Here is a 22,210-nt window from a genome sequence, read left to right on the forward strand (position 1 = left end):
TACACACTGGCCTTGAGGGATTACAGGCCAGGGAGAGATACAGGGAGATAGGATGGGAGAAGGGTGTGGTGCGAAGTGGAGGTGCAGAAGTGGGGCAGAGGTGTTACGGGGGGAAGGAGGAGAGCAGGGAGAGGGGAGGGAGAGAAGAAATGCGCAGAGCTGGGTCGGCAAGCCCAGAAGTGCCCAACACCCTGCTCCAGCTCTGTGTCAGGTAACAAGGCCACCCAGACACCCCCCACCCCACCCCACCCCCACGGGCCCCTCACCCTGCAGCATCGCTGACGTGGTGTAGTAGTTGAATGGCACGTTTTTCACCAGGTACTCCTCGGGGTCCAGGCTGGCCAGCTTCGCCCCCACCAGCACTGACTTGCCAGTGCCCGCGGTGCCCACCAGCATGACGGGCCGCCGCCGCTCCAGAAGCTGCTCCATGAAGTAGCACACGCGGATGGTCTCGCTCGTGTGCACCAGGCACGCCTGAGACAGTGACACAGTGAGAGTGCAGGGGCTTGTGGGAGAAACACCAACCAAAGGCGAACCAGCTGCTGTGGAGTTGACCCCGACTCATGGTGACCCCCTGTGCGTCAGAGCGGACCTGTGCTCCACAGGGTTTTCAATGGCTGATTTTTCGGAACTTTTTTTTTTTTTAGGTCACTAGGCCTTTCTTTCAAGATGTTTCTGGATGGGCTCGAACCTCCGGCCGTTCAGTTAGTAGCTGAGTATGTTAACCACATGCACCACCTGGCACTCAGTAAGAAAAGCTGCTAGGCATTATTCCCTGATTCAGTGAGACCATCCTATCAACTTGATTTTGGGGTTCCCAGCAGTTGGATAGAGAGCACCCCCACTCTCCTCTGCCAGCTCTCTTCTGTCTCCCTGTGCCTCCTTTAATGTATTTTGGAGTCTTCTGTCTTTTTTATCCCTCTCCCCCATGGGATGTCTGCTTGGACTTGAACTTAAGTTTCCTAGCCATTGGCAATCTTGAGACTTCATGACAACTACGATTCTCTCTGAAAGAGCAGGCATTTGGGAGACTCTTTGTTCCTAACTACTGCCACTGAGTCGATTCCAACTCACGGCAACCTCATGTGTGCCCGAATAGAACTGTGCTCCAAGGAGTTTTCAGTGGCTGATTATTTCTAAAGTAGATCACTAGGTCCTTCTTCCGACGCACCTCTGAGTGGACTCGAACCTCCAACCTTGTGGTTAGCAGCCGAGTGCTTAATTGTGTGCACCATCTGGCAAGGTAAAATGTGGATTCTGATATGGGGCTACTCCTGGAGCTGCTGGAGCTTCCTGGGGCAGCTGCCCATCCTTGGCCCACTCACCCCCACTCACCTGCAAAGGCATCTCGGGGTCGAATTCATACTGGGGGATGAGCCTGGACCAAGGCTCAAATTTCTTGGTCTCTGGGTCTATGTAGTAGTCGAAGATGGTTCCCTGGGAAGGAAACTTGATAGTCTTGAACTCGGTCAGCCACCACTTGCTGAACTCTGCCCGGTAGTCCACGACCTGCAAAAGCGAAGGTGTCAGGAAGACTGGGTCCCACAGAGCTCAGGTAGCACGGATAGGTTGGCCCGGCATTGGGCAGAAGTCAGGGCAGGGATGCAATGTGTCCTGTCCCATGGACCCTGCTCCTCCAGGGGCGCGTTGCTCCTCTGAGGATCAGCCCTACAAGGCCCAGCTGCTAACCCTGTCAAAGAAGCAGACCATGGAGAAGCTGCAAGTATCACAGACAGACCCCACGACACTCTCAGATGTCAGATTGCAGCCAGGCCGTCCCTGGGCAGCTGCTGCTGTGGAGTATGGACTTGCCCTTGCTGGACCCTGCGGCTGAGCTGCCTGGCACTAGAGCACCTGAGAGCAGGCATGACAGCCAGGCATCGCAGGGTTCAGGGCTGGAGGGGTGTAAGGACGTGAAAAGAGATGGGCGCCCCGACCACAAGATTGACAAGTGTGGCCTAAGAACCCCCAGAGAGATGAACCAGCCCCCCTCCTCTAGAGGTTCCCAAGACTCTGAGCACTTTCCAGCATGGCAGTCAGATGGATGGAGTAAAATGGTGATCATGACTGCTGACATGTGAGGTGCAGTGTGGCTAAGAGCCTGGAAAATGTCAGGTACTTAACCACAGGTAGGTCACTTATTTCTGCACCTCGGGCTCCTCATCTGTGAAATGGGGATTCTAGAAAAGATTTCTAAGGTTCCTTCAAGGGCTAAAACTCTAGAATCTAGGAGCAGTAGAGGAAACAAAGCTATACTGGTCTTTCTGACAGGAGGAAGAGGCAGAAGCATATAATTTACATGCATCACGTCTGACTATGAGCCCCTGAGGGACAGAGCTGTGCACTCAGTGGGTTCACACTGTTTTACTGCTGCCAAGCCAAAGCACTCAGGCACACACACATACACATACACACACTCATGTGCACAGTCACACATACACATACACATGTGTGCACATACACGCACATACTCATACACACATACACATACATGCCCTCATGTACACACACTGTCACACACATACACATGTGTGCACATACACGCACATACTCATACACACACATACGTACACTCACGTGCACACACTGTCACACATACACATGTGTGTGCACATACGTGCACATACCATACACACATACACGTCCTCATGTACACACACTGTCACACACACACGTGAGCACATACTCATACACACATACACGTGCATACACTTATGTACACACACTGTTACACAATACACACATGCACACACGCACATACTCATGCATACACATACATACACTCACATACACACACTGTCACACACATACACAGGTGTGCACACACATGTTCATACTCATACACTCACATACACACACTGTCACACACACGTGTGCACATGCATGTTCATACTCATACACTCACATACACACACTGTCACACACATACACACGTGTGCACACACATGTTCATACTCATACACTCACATACACACACTGTCACACACATACACACGTGTGCACATGCATGCACATACTCATACACACATGCACATACGTATGCTCATGTGCACACACTGTCACACACATACACATACACAGGCATGCACACACACGTGTGCACGTGCGCACACACACACACACACACCCCCCAAAACATACCACTGCTAGTACAAGTCCCTGGGGCACAAAGCCAGCCTTTGAACATGCAGTCCTAGGAGAAGTCCAGGCCCACCTTGGGCCCCGGAGGAAATGCTCCTGGAGGGCAGGACAAAGACAGGCTCCAAAGACCGGGAGGGGCTCCCAGACTGGGAGCTGGGCACATGGCGACAGATCTGGCCCCGGGACCAACACCTCTCATTTTGCTGTCTATTACTTAAGTAAGATGGAGCTGTTTTGCTTGGAAATGAGCTTAGGAATTAGAAATTAGGCCCAGACCCAATCTGTTTGCTGCTCTTATTCTGACATGAGTTCAGACTAAGAGGACACTATCGCTTCTCAATACAGTGCTTTCCAACCAGAAGCCTTGGGAAAATCCCCATATTTAACTCACAGATGAAACACTTGTAGGCTTTTAACTGTCTATAAAAACAAGATTTTAGTTTTACGTGGAAAATTCGAGATGAAGGCCACCTCCAGAAACTATGAGATTGTGTGGATCTCCCCCTTTCCTTGCCCTCAGTGCCACCTTGCACAACGCGATCAATTTCTCAACCAAGCCGTTAGCAGGGCCACACCTACGCGATCTCACCCCTGCCTCTGTAATGGTGTGATTGACCTCACCTTCTACTGTAATTGGACACGGTCACCTCTGCCAAGCCAGTTCATTGGTCTTCTTTCAGTTCACCTCTGCGGGCATCTCTTCAGCAAAGGACACAAATGGATAGGCCCCTTTTGAAGCCCCCTTTTGACTTTGGATTCTGGGTTTGTTCCCTGCCCTTTAACCTTAATGACATTAAGACTTTACTGGTACGCTGCAGTGGAGTTTGGAACGCAACTCTACCTCATTTGATCTTCACAGCCCTCTAAGTTGTGCTGGCTAGTTAAAATTACTCCTGTTTTATTTATGAAAAGACAAAAGTTACCAGAGGTATATGGCAGAACTGGGGGTTGAATCCACGTTTCAGTCTCCCAGTCCACTGATCTTTCTACCATATGCTTCTGATAGATAATTCCCTGACTGCTGCAAAGTATTTAGTCGGGACACTTAAAAATTCTTCTTTTTCAGACCTTCTATTCAGCTATGAGAGTCTCTGGGTGGTGCAAATGGTTAATGTGTGTGGCTGCTAACCAAAAAGTTGCAAGTTTGAGTCCACCGGCAGTGTCTTCAAAGAAAGGCCCGGCAATCTATATCCAAAAAATCAGTCACTGAAAACCCTACGTAGCACAGTTCTACTCTGACACACGTGCGTTCGCCATGAGTCAGAATCGACTCAACAACAACTGCTGGTCCTCACTGTGGGTTCCGTTTTGTATTTTTGCTTTGCTTTAATGACAGCCTTGTAAATGTAAGCACCACTGGTGTTCCTGATCCAAGTATTTGGCCAAATCCCTACTTCTCAGTTTATAGTTCTATTTTTGGCGTTTAGCTTCAGTGCAGGTTGTGTAGGGGTCTTGGGCATCTCCTGCTGCTAAACGCTTTCTCCCTTGTCCTCTTCCTACGTGCCTGCGCTGCTGCCCACGGCTTCCAGTGCTCCAGAGCCCAGGACACCGAGGAGAATGCTTTCTCCTGGCCTTTTCATAAACACTGAGTGTATTTAAACTTTCCTGTACAGAGATAGAAAAACTGACCATGTATCTTCATCCTGATACTCCACGGCTGCACAGCACCAACATGGGAGAGAAGCCCAGCAGTGGATGTCTGACATTTCAGTGGCTAAAAGGTCAGAGACTGCATCTGATGGAAAGAAATAAACTACACTTTCTAGATCCCTGTGCTTTTCAGCTAGGTCTCCTCCAGGATTTCTGCTGGAACCTTTGCCTCCTTGCCTCAAAGGGGAAATGTAAAGCAGTCCGACAAGCAGTCCTTGAGGAAGCTCCAAGGGCTGCTGAACAGACATCATGAAATTCCTAGAGGCTTCCTCCTGCCGTGGGAGACCCCTCATCTCCCTCCCCGCCTCCCAGCATCTGGCTCTGGGGAGAGAGATAGGCACAAGCCCCCAGAGGCTATGAGAGCTGCCTTCTAAATTTGGAGCACCAAAAACAAGTCAGGAAGTGACGAGCGGAAGGATGGACATTATAACCAAGGATCTGTGAAAATGGAAAAGAAATTGTTAATTCTTTTTGTCCCAGTTCATCTCCATTTTGGATTTCTAGGACATGGTTTTGCCCTGGGAGGCTGAAATTTTTACCTATCTCCTTGAAAAATCTCCAAAATCGACCCAGCCCAGAAAAACTAAGTCATAACTATCCTACAGCTGCAGCTGGATTTGGCCCCCTGTTGTGAGAGAGGCACCAGATATTTGCTATAAAATTGAATATTGAAGTTGATGCCGTTAGCTGCATCAACTGGTCCTTGACTCATGGTGACCTTATGCACAACAGAACAAAACGATCGTCTACGGATCAGACCGTTGGGACCCATAGAGTTTTCACGGACTGCTTGTTGGAAGAAGATTGTCAGGTCTTTCTTCCAAGTCCATCTCAGTCTGGACACTCCACTAAAACCTGTTCTGCTTAATAGCAACATGCAAACCTCCACTGACAGGTGAATGAATGGTGGCTACACATGAGGTGCATTGTTCAGGAATTGTAACAGGGGTCCCTGGGTGGAAGGCAAAAATTCCACCACTGAGCCACTAATGCCTCATATTTATGTTAAAAAAAAAAAAAACAACTCCGGTGTTGTCGAGTTGATTCCGACTCATAGTGACTCTATAGGACAGAACAGAACTGCCCCATAGGCTTTCCAACGAGCAGCTGGTGGCTTCGAACTGCTGACCTTTTAGTTAGAAGCCGAGCTCTTAACCACTGCTATGTTAAGGGTACGTTAATAGTAAGCACTTATGTGTACTAGCACTATTCTAAGTGTTTGCACATATTCATGTCAGGCAATTAGAACACTGCGATTCCCTTAATCCTCACCACCACTCTCCTTATCCTCATCTCCTCTGTACACGTTGGGAGAGGAAGGTACAGAGAGGTTAAGTAACTTGCTCAGGGTCCCTCAGCTACTATGTGGCAGAAGTCAAACCCTGGCACTACCAGGTCCAGAATCATGAATGATAGTGCCTGGCAGCTACCATGTCTGTTTTAAAGGACTGCCTTCCCCAGCTTTGACTACATTGCTTCTAGTAGAATACTTTTTCTATTTGAAAGGGAAGCAAGTAAAGAAACAGGTTGCGAAGGCCGGTAGAGTTAGGAGATGGATGCCATTTACCCTGAGATTCTCCAGGCCACAATCCCTAGCACCAAACAGCATAAGGCTGCAGCAAGCAACACCACGAGTCTACCTTGATTTCCCACCCCTGGAGGTCTATTAATTGTGGCTCACCCTTCCCTGTTTCAGGGGTATGGGTGATGGCCAGCTCTGGTATAGTGCAGCCCTATATTGTCCTTGTGCTGAAGATTTTAGAAGGTTGAAGGGATTCCTTCCACTCAAGCTCCTACAGTACAGGGTCATTCCACCTCTCTGTATAAAACACACATCACGTTGCAAAGTAGTTTCACTTATACCAACAGTTGCTCAGACTCAAACAGTGCAGCCACTACAATGAAATCAAGATATGGTCATTAACTTGAAAAGCAACAGCTCTAAACACATCACAGACTCACCTCTCACCGGGTGAGGCCCTCCTATGGGGACCGATGTCATTAGCACAGCGATGGGCAGGTAACTAACTAGTCTGAGGCTTTTAAGCTAACTCTGACACTGAACTGTCACACCTTCCAAATCTTGGCTGGAAAGTCAGTTTTTGCCTGTACGGACTGTACAACGTGCTGGCAACATCAGCACATCCTCTTACCTGATCTTGGACCATTGCTCCACCGAAGGCCCAGATAGCAGCAAACACAAAATAAAGTTCATAAATTTCCTTGGGGCAGTCTGCAGGGATGTCCTCCTTGGTCAGGAGGCACTCGAGAAGGTGGCACAGCATCTGAACCATGCTCTGCTCTGGGATTGGAATAATCTTCTTAAATCTGCAAAAAGAGACCCGAAAGTATTGTAAAACACCATGGGTATTCCACAAGAGGGGTGCGGGCTAGCTACTTAGCCCATTTGGTTTTGCCCAGTGATTATTCTCATCAGCATCTCGGGTCAACTCCTTTTGTAAAAGAAGAGAGGACACAGAGCTCTCCAGAGAAGTCTCTGGTATGGAGTAAACTATGTCCCCCAGATGGATAAGTTGAAGTCCTAATCCCTGTTAGCTGTGAACTTGAACTTGTTTGGAAATAGAGTCTTTAATGATGTTATCAGCTAAGTTAGTGTGAACTCATACTGCAGTAAGGTGGGTCCTAATCCAATATGAGTGATATCCTTATAAAATAGGAGAATGAACAGAGAAAGACACAGAGGGAGGCCTGCCATGGGAAGATGGAGGCAGAGACTGGAGTGATCTACAAGTCAAGGAACGCCAAGGATCACTGGAACCTAAGAGAGAGGCGTGGAACTGATGCTCCCTCCGAGCCCTCAGAAGGAATCAACATGGCTGACACTCTCATTTTGAACTCCCAGCCTCCAGAACCCTGAGACAATAACTTTCTGTTCTTATAAGCCCCCCAGTGTGTGCTGTTTTGGTATGGCAGCCCTAGGAGAGTGACAGTCTCCTCTCATTTTCTTTCCTCTGATACGCCCTCTCCTCTCCCCTTCTTTGAACATTAATGGTCCCGTGTCTAGTCCTTGGGTAATGTAGGGCAGCTGCAACAACATGAGCAAATTAAAATACCTCACTACTTTCACTCCCCTCACAGTTTCCTCAGTTGTCAAAAACCACCTGAAGAGTCATGATGGGTGCTGCTACAGACTGAATCATGTTCGCCCAAAATATGTGTTATAAATCCTAAACTTTATGCCTGTGGTTACAGTGCCCTTTGGAAATGGGTTGTCTTTGTTAAGTTAATGAGGCAGGATTAGTGCAGGGTAAATCTTGAGTCAATCTCTTTTGAGACATAAAATTGAGCAGAGATGGGTGAAGAGAGAAGCCAAGCCACATGAAGATCGCCTAGGAGCAGAAGCTCAAAGAGACAAGGACATTCCCCCAGAGCCGACAGAGAAAGGAAGCCTTCCCCTAGAGCCAGCACTCTGAATTCGGACTTCTAGCCCCCTAAACTGTGAGAAGATACATTCCGTTTGTGAAAGCCACCCGTTTGTGGTATTTCTTTGAAAGCAGCATTAGATGACTAAGACAGGTGCACTTCTTTCACTCTTTCTACTCCTCCACTTCAGAGACGTTGCCTCAATTAAAACACACGGAGAAAACATTTCCTCTGGGGCCAGAGTCTTATTTAGGGCATAGGGTGGGCCAGGATGGATGGCTGTTTTACACAATCATGACTTAACTGAGTTCCTCACCTGAAATGCTGTGAATTTGCTCTGACCTGGGTTTTGTAATTTTAGTCTTGGCTTTGGAGGTCTAGACTGAAAAGCAGACACCAAGAGATGTACACGGGTCATCTTATGCTGAAGGGAACAGGTGCATGTGTGTGAGGACACACATATACTCACACACACACTCACACATGTGTATACACAAACATACGCTCACACGCTTACTAACCAGCTGTGAAGCCGTAGGGACATCAGGGGACCCCAGCTCCCTGATCTACAGGACGGTTAGCCCTTTTAGGAGTGTTGTGAGAATCTCAGTGGCTGATTCTTCAGAAGTAGGTTGTCAGGCCTTTCTTCCGAGTTGCCGGCATGTTCTTCACACCTAGGGCATGCACTCCATAAATGACAGCTATTATTTTGTTTAATTGATAACCATGAAATATGGGGTTCAGAGATTGGGGGTGTCTCTGGATACACTTAATACAGTGTCAGAGCATGCAAAACTTGTTTCAAAGTTGTGTGGGTGTGCATGAGCACGGGCACACACACACACACACACACACTCACACACAAATACACCGAGCTTGGCATCTCTTGTTCTAAACACTCACGGTGGGAAGTGGCCTGACTTTTAGTCCAAGCATATACTGGGCAAGTTTCTCAGCAAAAGATAAGGGACAGAGATATACTATTTTCCGAGAACTCTCCCCTGCAGTGTTTACAGCTGCTGTCAAGTCAGTTCGGACTCGTGGTCCTCACGTGTGTAGGAGCAGACCTGTGCTCCACAGGGTTTTCAATATTTTTAGAAGTAGGTCACCAGGCCTTTCTTCTGAGGTATCTCTGGGTGGACTCAAACCTCCAATTTTCTGGTTAGCAGAGGAGTGTGTAAACCATCTGCGCCACCCAGGGTCTGCCCTTCTGTGGTGTTTCAGCTCTTTGCCACCCTTGCCTATTTGTGGCGCCAGCCATTGCTGCCAGGGCTGCTTTATCCCACCAGACGCCCAGGGTACAGGGCTCCGGGCCACCAGGGCCTATAAGCTTCTCAAAGGGTTACAAAAATGCTGAACCTCGGAAGAATAATTCTTGCCCTAAATATAAAAACTACAAAATCCAAATTACTAATGTTTAATTAAACATCTAAAAACATGTCATTATGTCACCTACACAACCGCATCTCAACTTGTGGTGACACAAAATGAATGAACGAATGAATTATTTAAATTTAATTGTGGTAAACATTTGCCAATACAATTTATTTTTAATATGGATGGATTTTTATACATTTGATAGGATAGAGTTAAAGCCAAACCTAACAAGTTGCCGTTCAGTCAGCTCTGACTCATGGTGACCCCATGTTGTATCAGAGCAGAACTGTGCTCCAGAGGGTTTTCAATGGCTGTGATCTTTCAGAAGTAGATTGCCAGGTCTTTCTATAGCGGTGCTCTCTGGTTGACTTGAACCTCCAGTCATTTTGTTCGCCACCAAGCACTTAACCATTTGCACCACCTTGGGACTAGGATGAGGTTGGGACATAGGAAATGAGTCCCTTAGTCCTTCTTGAAACATTCCTGCCTCTGGTCTAAAGTTCTCCCTTCACCCCTGCCTCCAGGCTTGCTAGAATGGGAGGCACAATTATGTCCCATGTGTGACAGAGCAATGAATCAGTGTCCATGGGTCATTTTGAGAGATGGGCTTTAATTTCTGCAAGAAACATTATCCAGACCTGAAATTGCTGGAGTCTTCATGAACTGTTGATCTGAGGGTCACATCACCATTCCAGAACCTGCCTCTGAATCCCATTTTTGGCTGCCCTGTAGGGTTGAAGGAGCCCTGCTGGCACAGTGTTTAAGAGCTTGGCTGCTAACCAAAAAAAGTCAGCAGTTGGAATCCACCAGCCACTCCTTGGAAGCCCTATGGGGCAGCTCTACTCTGTCTTATAGGGTGGTTGTGAGCCGGAATTGACTTGATGGCAACAGATCTGGTTCGGTTTGGTTTATGGGGTGGAAAGCCAGATTCATAGCATGGTGCATCAAGTGGCATAAGAAGAGAGTCTGAAACAAAAGCAGGTTCCAAATATTGGGACCCCTCTCTGCAGACATATGTACTAATAATGTGCCGTGAACGTGTCCTTTTGGTTCTGAGTAATTAATCTCTTAGCTAAGTGGCAGGTGGCCAAGGCTTGTTGCTTTTGCTTGCAGCAATCCCATAGGAGGGAAGGTGAACTCACAGGGTCTGAGGGACAGGACTGTCAAGTGATGAGCTCTGTCTGACCCCATATTGTCTGGGCTGTGGACATACTCAGCCAGAAGCAGGAAGCCGCCTCACCTGTAGCCTCCAGGTGCTGTCTTCACCGCTCAGTCTAGCCTGTGGATCATTTTGAAGGAGGATGCTATGGATTTAATCACTCCCCCCCCCAAAAAAAAAAATTATGTTGAAGTCTTACCTCCTATACCTGTGGATGTGATCCTGTTTGCAATTAGGATTTTTCTTTCGTTAAGTTAATTAGGTAATTTGAGGGAGGGTGGGTCCTAAACCTAATTCCTCCTGAGTGGTGTTTTATAAAGGGGAGAACAGACACAGAGAGGGAAACACACAAGGGTAGACACCTGTGGCTGTGGGGGCAGATGCACCTATAAACCCTGGGAACACCAAGGATTGGCAGCAGCTACTAGAAACTGAAAGAGGCAAGGAAGGACCTTCCCTTAAAAATGACACCCTGATTTGGACTTTACCCTCTGTTATGGATCGAATTGTGACCCCCCAAAATGTGTGTCAACTTGGTTCAGTCATGATTCCCAGTATTGTGTGGTTGTCCTCCATTTTGTGATCTGATGTAATTACCTATGTGTTGTAAATCCTACCTCTATGATGTCAATGAGGCAGGATTAGAGACAGTTACGTTAATGAAGCAGGACTCAATCTACAGGATTAGGTTGTATCTTGAGTCAGATATCTTGAGGAAAGGGACTTCATACCACCAAGAAAGAAGAGCCAGAAGTGGACTGGGTCCTTTGGATCTGGGGTCTCTGCACTGAGAAGCTCCTAGACCAGGAAAGATTGATGACAAGGACCTTCCCCCAGGGCTAAAAGAGAGAGAAAGCCTTCTCCAGGAGATGGCACCCTGATTTCAGACTTCTAGCCTCCTAGACAGTAAGAGAATAAATTTCTATTTGTTAAAGCCACCACTTGTGGTATTGGTATTATAGCAGCGCTGGATGACTAAGATGCCTCCAAAACTGTGAGACAATAAATGTCTGCTCTTTAAAGTCATCCACTTTATGGTCCTTTGTTGTGGTGGCCCTAGGAGACTAAGACAGAGGACTAGCTGCTTGCCTGGCAGACGGAAGGGTCTGAGTCTCAGGACTGTTTTCTGATACAACAGTCAACAGCCACCTTCAGATACATCCACCTGGCACTCATGAAACGAACTTTGAATCTTCCTCCTCTTCCCTCCCCTCCCTTCTTTCCTGCACTGAAAACATGCATCTCATGGCCATCATTAATGTGCACCCCCTCTGCCATCTGCTGTCATTGGAGGGGAGTGCTCTGAGGACATCTGACTTTGTGGATAGGACAGAACATCGGCAGGACATCAGGTGGAGTCAGCAGGCTCTTTACTGCTGCTTTAACTTGTTACCTTCCTTTTTCCTTGGCCTACCTGGTTCGGAGTGTGTCTAAGCAGGTTGGAAGGTATTTGTCAAACAGAATGGTTAGGTTGGCTTTCTCTGTCTGGATTTCCCTCTTGTCAATCCAGCTGCTCACTGGAGGGTTCCATCCCAGGTCTGCTGGGTTGATATACAGGATGCCTGGGAGCACAGAGCATATCATCCAGTGACTATCCCATAGATGTCAGTATGGACTTCACACTAGGCAGATATTTTCTCTGTTTAGAAAATCTATGGAAGACCGGATATAAAAACCGAGCCCTGGCCTAGGTCTGAGAGGGCAAGAGGGTTTACTCTTGAGGGATAACTCTGACTGGCTGATAACAGCTGTTTGGGGAGCTGTGTTGAAAAGGACCATAAGGCCAACCTGAGGCTCAGGAAGACTTCTCACGGTGTGAGAGTGTATGGTGGCCTGAATGGTGGCTCCTAAAAAGACATGCTCATGTGCTAACCGCTTGAACCTGTGAATGTGACCTTATTTGAAGAAAGAGTCTGCAGAGGTCATTAAATGGAGGCTCTCGAGATGAGATCATTCTGGATTACCTGGGTGGGACACTTCAAGTGTCCTTATAAGAGAAAGAAGAAGAGACACATACTTAGAGGGGACGGCAATGTGAAGATGGAGGCAGAGATTGGAGTGACGTGACCACCAGCCAAGGGAGACCTCCAGCTTATGAGCCACCAGAAGCTGGAGGTAGCAAGGAAGGTTTTTCCCCTAGAGACCTGAGAGGGAGCATGGTCCTGCCAATGCCTGGATTTTAGACTTCTGGCCTCCAGAATCCTGAGAGACTAAATTTCTGTGGTTCTAAGCCACAAGTTTGTAGAAATTTGGCAGCCACAGGAGACCAGTACAGAGTTGGAGATGCAATTCTCCCAGCCTGAGTTCATCAGCCTCAGCAGATGTCCTTGAAAGGGAATCTGATATTATCTGAAGAGACCAGACAAGTTCTCTTTATCCTCTAGTGTCTGCTGATAAATATGGTGAGTGGAGATAAAGGAAAGTGGAGCTCTAGGGTTGATATTCTGAACCAGGATTTAGTAGAAATTGCAAGGCTAGGTCATCTCCATTGACATGGAGGCTAGAAGCAGCCTTATTTCAGGCACTTATATACAGTGGACAGTTGCCCAGCTCAGGGGCCATTTCCCTTCCCACTAGTACAGCATTTCTGAACTAGAAAAATCATGTGGCCCTGGTCTTGCAGTAGTCACTCATCCTGGTGTATGTGCATTAGGGCTGAGAACGAGGCCAGAGTTTTAGATGGTCAGTTTCTGGAAATTCCCCTAGAGCCCACAACACCATGGTAAAGCTAGAGACACCTGTCTCTTATGGTGCATTTTGGTGTTATTTTTCTTTCTTGGGCCATACCTGCTCTGGAGACATACCTGCTCTGGAGACAGTTGCTGGGGTGGCGGTGCGCAGGTGGCTGATCTCAAAGAGCAGCCTCATTGTGGGGTTAAGAGGAATCCTCTCATTGCTTGCCAGGGTCAGCACCTGAAACACAGAGGGGGACCTGGCCTGTTAGGAAGGAGCTGGGATGCGTGGCTACCTGGTGGGCTGATTATGTCTTCTCTCGGATTACAAGTATTTTCTAAATTTCTTCTCTCTCTCTCCCTTGGTACTCCCACCACTCCTACCCCTCTGTGTGTGTACTGGATCAGGAAGTTATTTTAAAAGATGAAATTGAGGTCAATGATTTTAATGTTGTTGTTGGGAGCCTCTGGGTGGCGCAAATGGTTAACGTGCTTGGCTGCTAACCAAAAGCTTGGAGTTTTGAGACCACCAAAGGCACCTCTGAAGAAAGACCTGGCAATCTGCTTCTGAAAAATCAGCCATTGAAAATCCCGTGGTGCACAGTTCTACTCAGACACACAAGAGGGCTCGTGAGCCAGGGTCGACTTGATGGCAACTGGCTGTTGATTTTGGCTGCCGTTTCCGCTTATGACGACCCCACGCAAAACGGAACAAACATTGCCTGCTCCTGCACCATCCCCACGATCTGTTGCAGCTGAGACGTTTGTGATCCATGGCTGATTTTCGGAAGTAGATTGCCAGGTCTTTCTAGACCATATTCGACTAAGAAAATGTTTAAAGGAAAAGAGCTTAGCTTTCACATGTCTACTCTTTCTTCTAAAGTAGGTTCTTTGGGAGAGCGTACGTTTATCCTAACTACTCTGTAGATGTTGAAATAATTTTAAAACCTCTATCCTGGGTGTGCTTTCTGAAGCAGTTTAAGAATAGCATGAAAAATGCAGTCTCTCTTTTTTTTTTTTTTTTAATTTTATTGTGCTTCAGGTGAAAGTTTACAGTGCAAATTAGTTTCTCATTCAAAAAATTATACACAAATTGTTTTGTGACATTGGTTGCAATCCTTGCAATGTATCAGCACTCTCCCCCTTTCCTGTTCCACCCCGGGTTCCCCGTGTCCACTCACCTGGTTTTCCTGTCCCTTCCTGCCTTCTAGTCTTTGCTCTTAGGCAGGTGTTATCCATATGGTCTCATACACCTGATTGAGCTAAGAAGTACGTTCCCCACGTGCATCACTGTTTTGCTTTATAGGCCTGTCTAATCTTTGGCTGAAAGGTGGACTTCGGGAGTGGCTTCAGTTCTGAGTTAGCAACGCGTCTGGGGGCCACAGTCTCAGGGCTTCCTCCAGTCTCTGTCAGACCAGTAAGTCTAGTCTTTTTTTGTGTGTCTGAATTTGATCATTATTGTTTTGATTGCCCTCTTTGGGCAACGATATTACCAGTTCATCACTGATTTTATTGGCTTGCAGTTAGTTTTCCTTGATTATAAAAAATCAGATGCACTCTAAATAGACTCGCCACCATTGAGGATATTTGACAAGGCTCAGAATGTTTCTAATCCTCAGTTTCCTTATTTATTAAAAAAAAGGAAATTAAACAAAAAAAAGAAGATTTGAGTAGGTAATTTTAAGATCCCTTTTGGGGATTAAGTTAACCTCCGTGAAGAAGATGTGGAAGGAAATTCCAATGATGCTAAAAACATTGCCAGCAACGACAGTGACACCAAAGAGGTCAGAAGTTGCTCAAGGGGACAGACGGGTTCTGAGATGTCTGTGAAAGACACCAGGGATAGCTCCTTTCTCTGGGCCTGGAAGGGTAATTCATCACGTTGAATCTAGATTTCCTAATGTGCCCACAACACCAGGGGGCTGGTTTCATAGACACTTTAAGGATGGTGTGGAATGCCCCTTTTCTCGATACCTTGTTATCATCCATGACAGTGTTCAGAGACTCAATCCACATGGGATCTATGTCGCCATCCAGCAAAATCCACTTGGGCCCCTCATGGGTAATGTTGGCGAGCTCCCTCATGACGGAAGAGAACAATCCTAAAAGGAACAACAAATTCCTGATTTTTCATTTCCCCATCGATCCTCTTTTCTCAACAGCATATTCCATTACTACAATACTCACAAAAAAACAAAAAACTAGTTTGCTTTGAGCTGACTCCAATCCATGGTGACCCCATATGTGTCGAGCAGAGCTGTGCTCCATAGGGTTTTCAGTGGCTATTTTTTTTTTTTTAATCTTTCAAAGGAGCCCTGGTGGCACAGTGGTTAAAGCGATCAACTATTAACTGAAAGGTGGGAGGTTCAAAATCATCAGCTACCCTGCAGGGTAAAGATGTGGCAGTCTGCTTCTATAAAGATTTACAGTCTTGGAAACCCTATGGGGTCACTATGAGTTGCAATCGACTCGACAGCAGCAGGTTTTTTTGGTTTTTTGAAAGTAGATCTCCAGACCTTCCAAGGTGTCTCTGGGCGGACTTGAACCATTAACCTTTCTGTTAGCAACCAACTGCTAAACTTGACATTGCTCAAGGAGACATTCTCTTTGTGCTTCATTCTCACTTTTTGTAACAACAACAAAACCTAATAATACTACCTTTTTAATTGACAAGGGGCCTAGTAGGCCATTTCAGCAGGTGAAATGTGACAGGATGGAATTACATAAAACTTTCGTAGGTAAGGTTTTCATCCTTTGTAACAGCAGGTCTGGTGAATCTAGCCAAAGGGAGGCTTTGAGAGAAGGTCCAGTGTGATTCTGCTTGGCATTACAGAAAATTTATGTCTTCAACTGGGCAGAACTGAGTTTTTCAATATTTAGCTTTCTTGGTTAATAACATAGTATATCTTTTCATTTATTCAGAAATTATTTTATGTTCTTGAATACATTTTTACTGTTTTTTTTTTTTTTTTAATTCCTTTTTCTAAATGTAGTTCTAAATACTCCTGGAGTCCTGCAAACAGTTAACATGCTCAGCTGCTTACCAAAGTTTGAAGGTTTGAGTCTACCCAGAGGCACCTTGGAGGGATGGCCTGGGGATCTACTTCTGAAAAATGAGCCATTGAAAACCCTACGGAGCACAGTTTTACTCTGGACACGTGGGGTCGCCACAGGTTGGAACTGACCCTACAGAAACTGGTTTTTAAATACTTCATAGTATTGTGAGTGAGATTTTTTCCTGTGTTTCTATTTTTAGCTGGCTATTGGGAAAAGCTACCAAATTTTATGTATTTGTTTTATATTTAGTTACCATAAGATTTTTCCTTATTAATTCTGATGATTTTTCAAAAATTTCTCCTGGGTTTTCTAGGTATAAAGTCTTATAATCGACAGAACAATAACTTTTCTCCTTTCCTCCAATCTTTATATTCCATTTTCTTATTTTACTGCCTTTTCTAGAACGACCCCCACCCACCCCAGCAATGCTGAGTAATGTTGATAATAGGCCTCCCCGACTTCTTCCTAATTTTAATGGAAATGGCTTTAGTGCTTCGTCATTCAGAATGACTCCCCTCCCCCCGCTTTTTGGCTTTAGGTAAAGAGTATTGCCATATTTAAAGGATTTCATTCTATTCCTAGTTTACTTAGAATTTTTTTTTCTTTTAAGGACTGGCTTCTGAGTTTTTAGTATCTACTGACTGATCAAATGATTTTCTCCTGGAATATATCCTACTTGGTCAAAGAGTATTATTCTTTTTAGATACTGCTGCGTTCTATTTACCAATATTTTATTTAGTATTTTTGCATCATATTAATAAGCAAAATTGGGCTTTTTATGGATTCTCCATGAAGGTTGCTATCAAGATTATTCTGGCTTCCTAAAAGGATTTGAGAGTTTTTTTTTTTTTTTAATGATATTGGGATTATCTATTCTTTATCCTACTATTTTTAAACTTTCCTTTTTATTACTCAAGTTTTCTGTTTCTTGAGTACATTTGTTAATTTATATCTTGCTAGGCGATCTATTTCTTCTAGTTTTTCAAATATGATTTCATCTAATTAGGTATTCTCTTCTAATTTAATCTTGTGGCGTAGTGGTTAAGTACTACAGCTGCTAATCGAAGGGTCGGCAGTTCCAACCCGCCAAGCGCTCCCTGGAAACTCTATGGGGCAGCTCTACTCTGTCCTAGAGGGTCACTATGAGTCGGAATCAACTCGACGGCACTGGGTTTGGATTTTTGGTTATATCTATTGTTACATATCCTTTCTAATTCTTAATCTTATACAGTTTTATTCCTTTTTTTATTAATGATGCTCACAATGGACTTATTTATCGGTCTTTACTAAGAACCCATAATTATATTTCTATCCTTTCTATGAACTTTTTGTGTTCCTTTCCACTAATTTCAACTCTTACCTTTATCAGTTCCTTCTTCCTAAATTCCTTCAGGTTTAGTTTATTACTTTTTGAATGCTTTCTTAAGACAGAAACCAATTTCTCGTTTATATTCTATAACAAGGAAAGAGTTTAAGGCTTTTCCTTATAGGCTTTAGATGTGCCCCATAAGTTATTGTGTGAACTATTCTTCTTTTCATTGCTTCCTAGATAGGTTTAAGTTTTAATTTTCTCTTTGAATCAGGGATTAAGAGAGCATTTCTTGATTAAGAGAGTAGTAAGATTATTTTTGGTTATCTTCTTGTTACTTGTTTCTAACTGTTGCATTATTATCAGAGAATGTAGTCTGTAAGTTGATACTTTTGAAATCATTACACTTCCTCCGTGACCAACTAAATTGTTAATTTTTGGAAATGTTCCATAAACCAAACAAGAAAGGAATATTTTTATTCATAGGATGCAAAGTTCTATGACTGAAGCCTCCGCAGAGACTATCCCCCCACGATTCCCCGCGCCCTCACAGCCCGCCCAGCCACAGCCTCTAACTGCGTCTGGCCCAGCCACGCTTCAGCCCAAACCACAGTTTGAATTTGGCGCCAGAATCCTGCACATGTGCGAACCAAGATTTCGGTGCATGCGCAGGACCTGAAGAGTTGTGTCCTCACTCTGTCCTCAGACCTGAACATCACAGGCAGGATTCAACACCTGGACCTCCAAATGTGGATGTGGGAGGGCTAGGGGCAGAGAGTTCCGGGCACCAAACCCAACCCCCAGACGCCATTGGAAATAAAAAGCTCCCCAACCCCCTCAGACAGGGAGCACGTGGCCTTAGGGTCTCTAGACCCCACGTTGCTCCTTGTCTGCACAGACAATAAATGGTGTCTGCGCACACCAACTGGTAGTGTGGTGTCGGTCTTATTTCCATCGGCTAATAGGACGGGACAAGAACCCTCATTCAGTTATATAACTATGTGGTATACTGAGTTTGATAATGTATTTGCCAATTCCTCTATATCTATACTTATTTTTCTGTCTCCTGGATCTAATTTTGGAAAAGGTGTATTAAAATATCCCACTATATTTGTATTTTTATCAAGTTATCCTAGTATTTTTAAAAATGCTATATTCCATTTACTTGTATGTTCTCCTGTTTAGTAAATATAGATTTATTTATTCCTTCTTTGCCAATTTCCCAAATTAAATGTACAAATTCAATTCAAATTTTAATAAGAATTTGAACAGAATTTAAAAGATTGAATTATATTACATGAGCTTCAATGTGATATGGAAAAACAAGTGCCTGAAAATAGCCAATCAAATTACAAAAGAATATTGAGTGACTTACCTTTTCAGATATTAAAACATACTATAAATTATTTTAACCAAATTAGAATGACATAGGATTAAATAAGTAGATGAATAGGGCAGAATAGAAAGCCCAGAACCAGATCTCAGTATATATGGAATTTAATAAATGACAAGCTGGTGTTGAAATTCAGAGCAAAAGGATGGTTTACTTAATAAATGGTACTGGCACAATCAATTATCCATCTGGAAGGAAATAAAGTTGATTCTCAACCCTATTTCATACTAAGCCCAAAAATAAATTTCAGATGGATAAAAATGTTAATGTGAAAAGAATCTTTAGAGCCAAATTTATGATACTTTATCTATAGCTGAAGGAGTTATAAACGAAATAGGAATCCCAGATGCTAAAATGACTGTTGTTGCTGTGTGCCATCAGGTTGATTCCAACTCATAGTAACCCTAAATGACAGAGTAGAACTGCCGCATAGGGTTTCCTAGGCTTCAATCTTTCTGGAAGCATATCGCCAGGTCTCTTCTCCCACAAGCAGCTGGTGGGTTCTAACCATCAAGCTTTAGGTTAGCAGCTAACATTGTGCCACCAAGGCTCTTCCTAAAAAAAGACTAGATGGAAGTCCCCCCCGCCACAAAGTGCATAGTAGAATATACCATAAAATGTCTACAAACGGTAGACAGGGGAAAAACATTAGCAATGCATATGGCAGATAAAGGGTTAATATCTCTTTTATATAAAGAACTCTACTAACTAATAAGAAAAACCAGGGGAAATAAAATCACAAAAAAGCAAATCACTAAGACCAATAAAAATGAAAAGATGCTAAGCCTCACCAACAGGGAAATAAAAATCAGAGAAATCTGGGGAGTTTCACCTTGATGTCATCAGACACGGAAACATTCAGAAGACGCTGATATTTTCTCATTCTAGAAGCCACATAGGTTTTAGAAAGAGGTCCCTATCAGCTCATAAAGAGTTTCCTCATTATCTTTTCTGCTCTTTCCTAGTTATCAAAAACCTTTTACAATGTTGTGGAATGTCTTCAGCATCACCTGGATCCTCACCTAGGCATACTGTTTTGCAGCACGTAGCCTGCCCATCACCTGGGCAATGCTGATAGGAAGAGGGGCCTCTGTGGGATGCTAGACACACCACTTCCTTAGGAATGAGCCATGGGCTTCCCTATCTCACCCATACCTTAAATCCACCACCCAGCAGTGTAGAGACTCCATGCCACAGCTTGTGCCCAGAATCACTAAATTACAGGCCAAATACCTGCCCTGCTTTATCCTTTTTAGGTACCTTCCCTAAAGGTACATCTGGAAGAGGTCCCCCAGGAAGGAGAATATTCAAACAGCTAAGGTTCCCTACAAGCCAAAATTGGCTTCCTCCTTTCTACTAGTCTTTTCATCTCCTCCTGCCACAACAGATTAGTCCAGTGTTCCCCCTCTAGAGTCCACCTGCTCCATTCAAGTCTGCCCAAAGGACTGAGAATGGCAGGCAGCTTTCTCCTAGGGGTATCTCACTTGTGATGGTTAATTTTATGTGTCAACTTGGCTAGATTTTGGTTCCCAGTTGTTTGGTCAAATGCTAGTCTAGTTATATTATGGAGTAGTTCCTTGTTCTCGTTGTTAGGTGCCATCAAGTCAGTTCCAGCTCACTGTGACCCTATGTTCAACGGAATGAAACACTGTCTGGTCCTGTGCTATCCTCACAATCAGTGCTATGTTTAGGCTCTCCCTCTTTTTTGCTGACCCTCTACTGTACCAAGCATGACGTCCATCTCCAGGAACTGGTCCCTCCTGACATGTTCAAAGTACATGAGACAAAGTCTGGTGATCCTCACCTCTAAGGAACATTCTGGCTGTACTTCCAAGACAGATTTGTTCGTTCTTTTGGCAGTCCATGCTATATTCAATATGCTTCGATAACAAAATAATTCAAGGGCATCAATTCTTCTTCAGTTTTCCTTATTCATTTTTCAGCTCTTGCATGCATATGAGGAGATTGTACATCCCGTGGCTTGAGTCAGGTGCACCTTAACCCTCGAAGTGACATCTCTACTTTTTAACACGTTAAAGACGTCTTTTGTAGCAGGTTTGCCCAATTCAATATGTTGTTTGATTTCTTGACTGCTGCTTCCATAGGTGTTGACTATGGATCCAAGTAAAATAAAATCCTTGACAACTTCAATATTTTCTGTTTTTTACTTTGTTGCTTATTGATTCAGTTGCGAAGATTTTTGTTTTCTTGATGTTGAGGTGTAATCCATACTGAAGACTGTGGTCTTGGATGTTCATCAGTGAATACTTCAAGTCCTCTTCACTTTCAGCAATCAAGGTTGTGTCATCTGCATATTGCAGGTTGTTAATGAGTCTTCCTCCAATCCTGATGCCACATTCTTCTTCATATAGTCCGGCTTCTCAGATTGTTTCCTCAGCACACAGATTGAATAAATATGGTGAAAGGATACAACCCTGACGCATACCTTTGCTGGTTTTAAACCACACGGTATCCCCTTGTTCTGTTTGAACGACTTCCTCTTGGTCTATGTACAGGCACCTCATGAGCACAGTTAAGTGTTCTGGAATTCCCATTCTTCACAATGTTATCCATAATTTATTATGATCCACACAGTCTAATGCCTTTGCATAGTCAATAAAACACAGGTAGACAACTTCCTGGTATTCTCCGCTGTCAGCCAAAATCCATCTGACCAGGGACAGATTAACCAGTAAACACTGGCTAGAACTGAGCAAAGTACCCACAGGCTTAATTGTATTTACTTGATAATCTGTGGTAAGCAGTGGGTTTCACCACATGGGTTTCACCACATTTTTGATGTGGTGGGGTACAGGTGAAATTGTGCACGGAGATTGGTGGGAAGGCATAATTGGATCCATGCATTCCTTGCTTATTGGGTAATCTGGCCTTGCATCTGACATCAGCAATGATATCTATCCTTTCATGTCCTCTTCTGAATCTGGCTTGAATTTCTGGCAGTTCCCTGTTGATGTATTGCTGCAACCATTTTTTAATCATCTTCAGCAAAACTTTTCTATTTATTTCTTTCTGCCTGCTGTTTTTTTTTTTAATTTTTTATTGTGCTT

General features: G+C 44.6%; 1 protein-coding gene across 9 annotated transcripts in view; it reads right to left on the reverse strand.

Moving 5' to 3' along the window:
* Window positions 1-22,210, reverse strand: part of DNAH9 (dynein axonemal heavy chain 9) — a 468,295-nt gene that overhangs the window by 252,573 nt on the left and 193,512 nt on the right. For 8 of the 9 annotated variants that reach the window (XM_049859546.1, XM_049859547.1, XM_049859545.1 and 5 more), the window contains 6 exons: window positions 15,358-15,485; window positions 13,516-13,624; window positions 12,126-12,273; window positions 6,945-7,119; window positions 1,336-1,509; window positions 267-474 (listed from right to left, as the gene is read on the reverse strand). In XM_049859546.1, coding sequence (XP_049715503.1) covers window positions 267-474; window positions 1,336-1,509; window positions 6,945-7,119; window positions 12,126-12,273; window positions 13,516-13,624; window positions 15,358-15,485 — 942 coding nt within the window. Of the gene's footprint in view, window positions 1-266; window positions 475-1,335; window positions 1,510-6,944; window positions 7,120-12,125; window positions 12,274-13,515; window positions 13,625-15,357; window positions 15,486-22,210 lie in introns of those variants that run through there. The other variant, XM_049859551.1, reaches the window with a different exon arrangement.

Source organism: Elephas maximus, chromosome 19 (assembly GCF_024166365.1).
Source record: "Elephas maximus indicus isolate mEleMax1 chromosome 19, mEleMax1 primary haplotype, whole genome shotgun sequence".
Classification (NCBI taxonomy): domain Eukaryota; kingdom Metazoa; phylum Chordata; class Mammalia; order Proboscidea; family Elephantidae; genus Elephas; species Elephas maximus.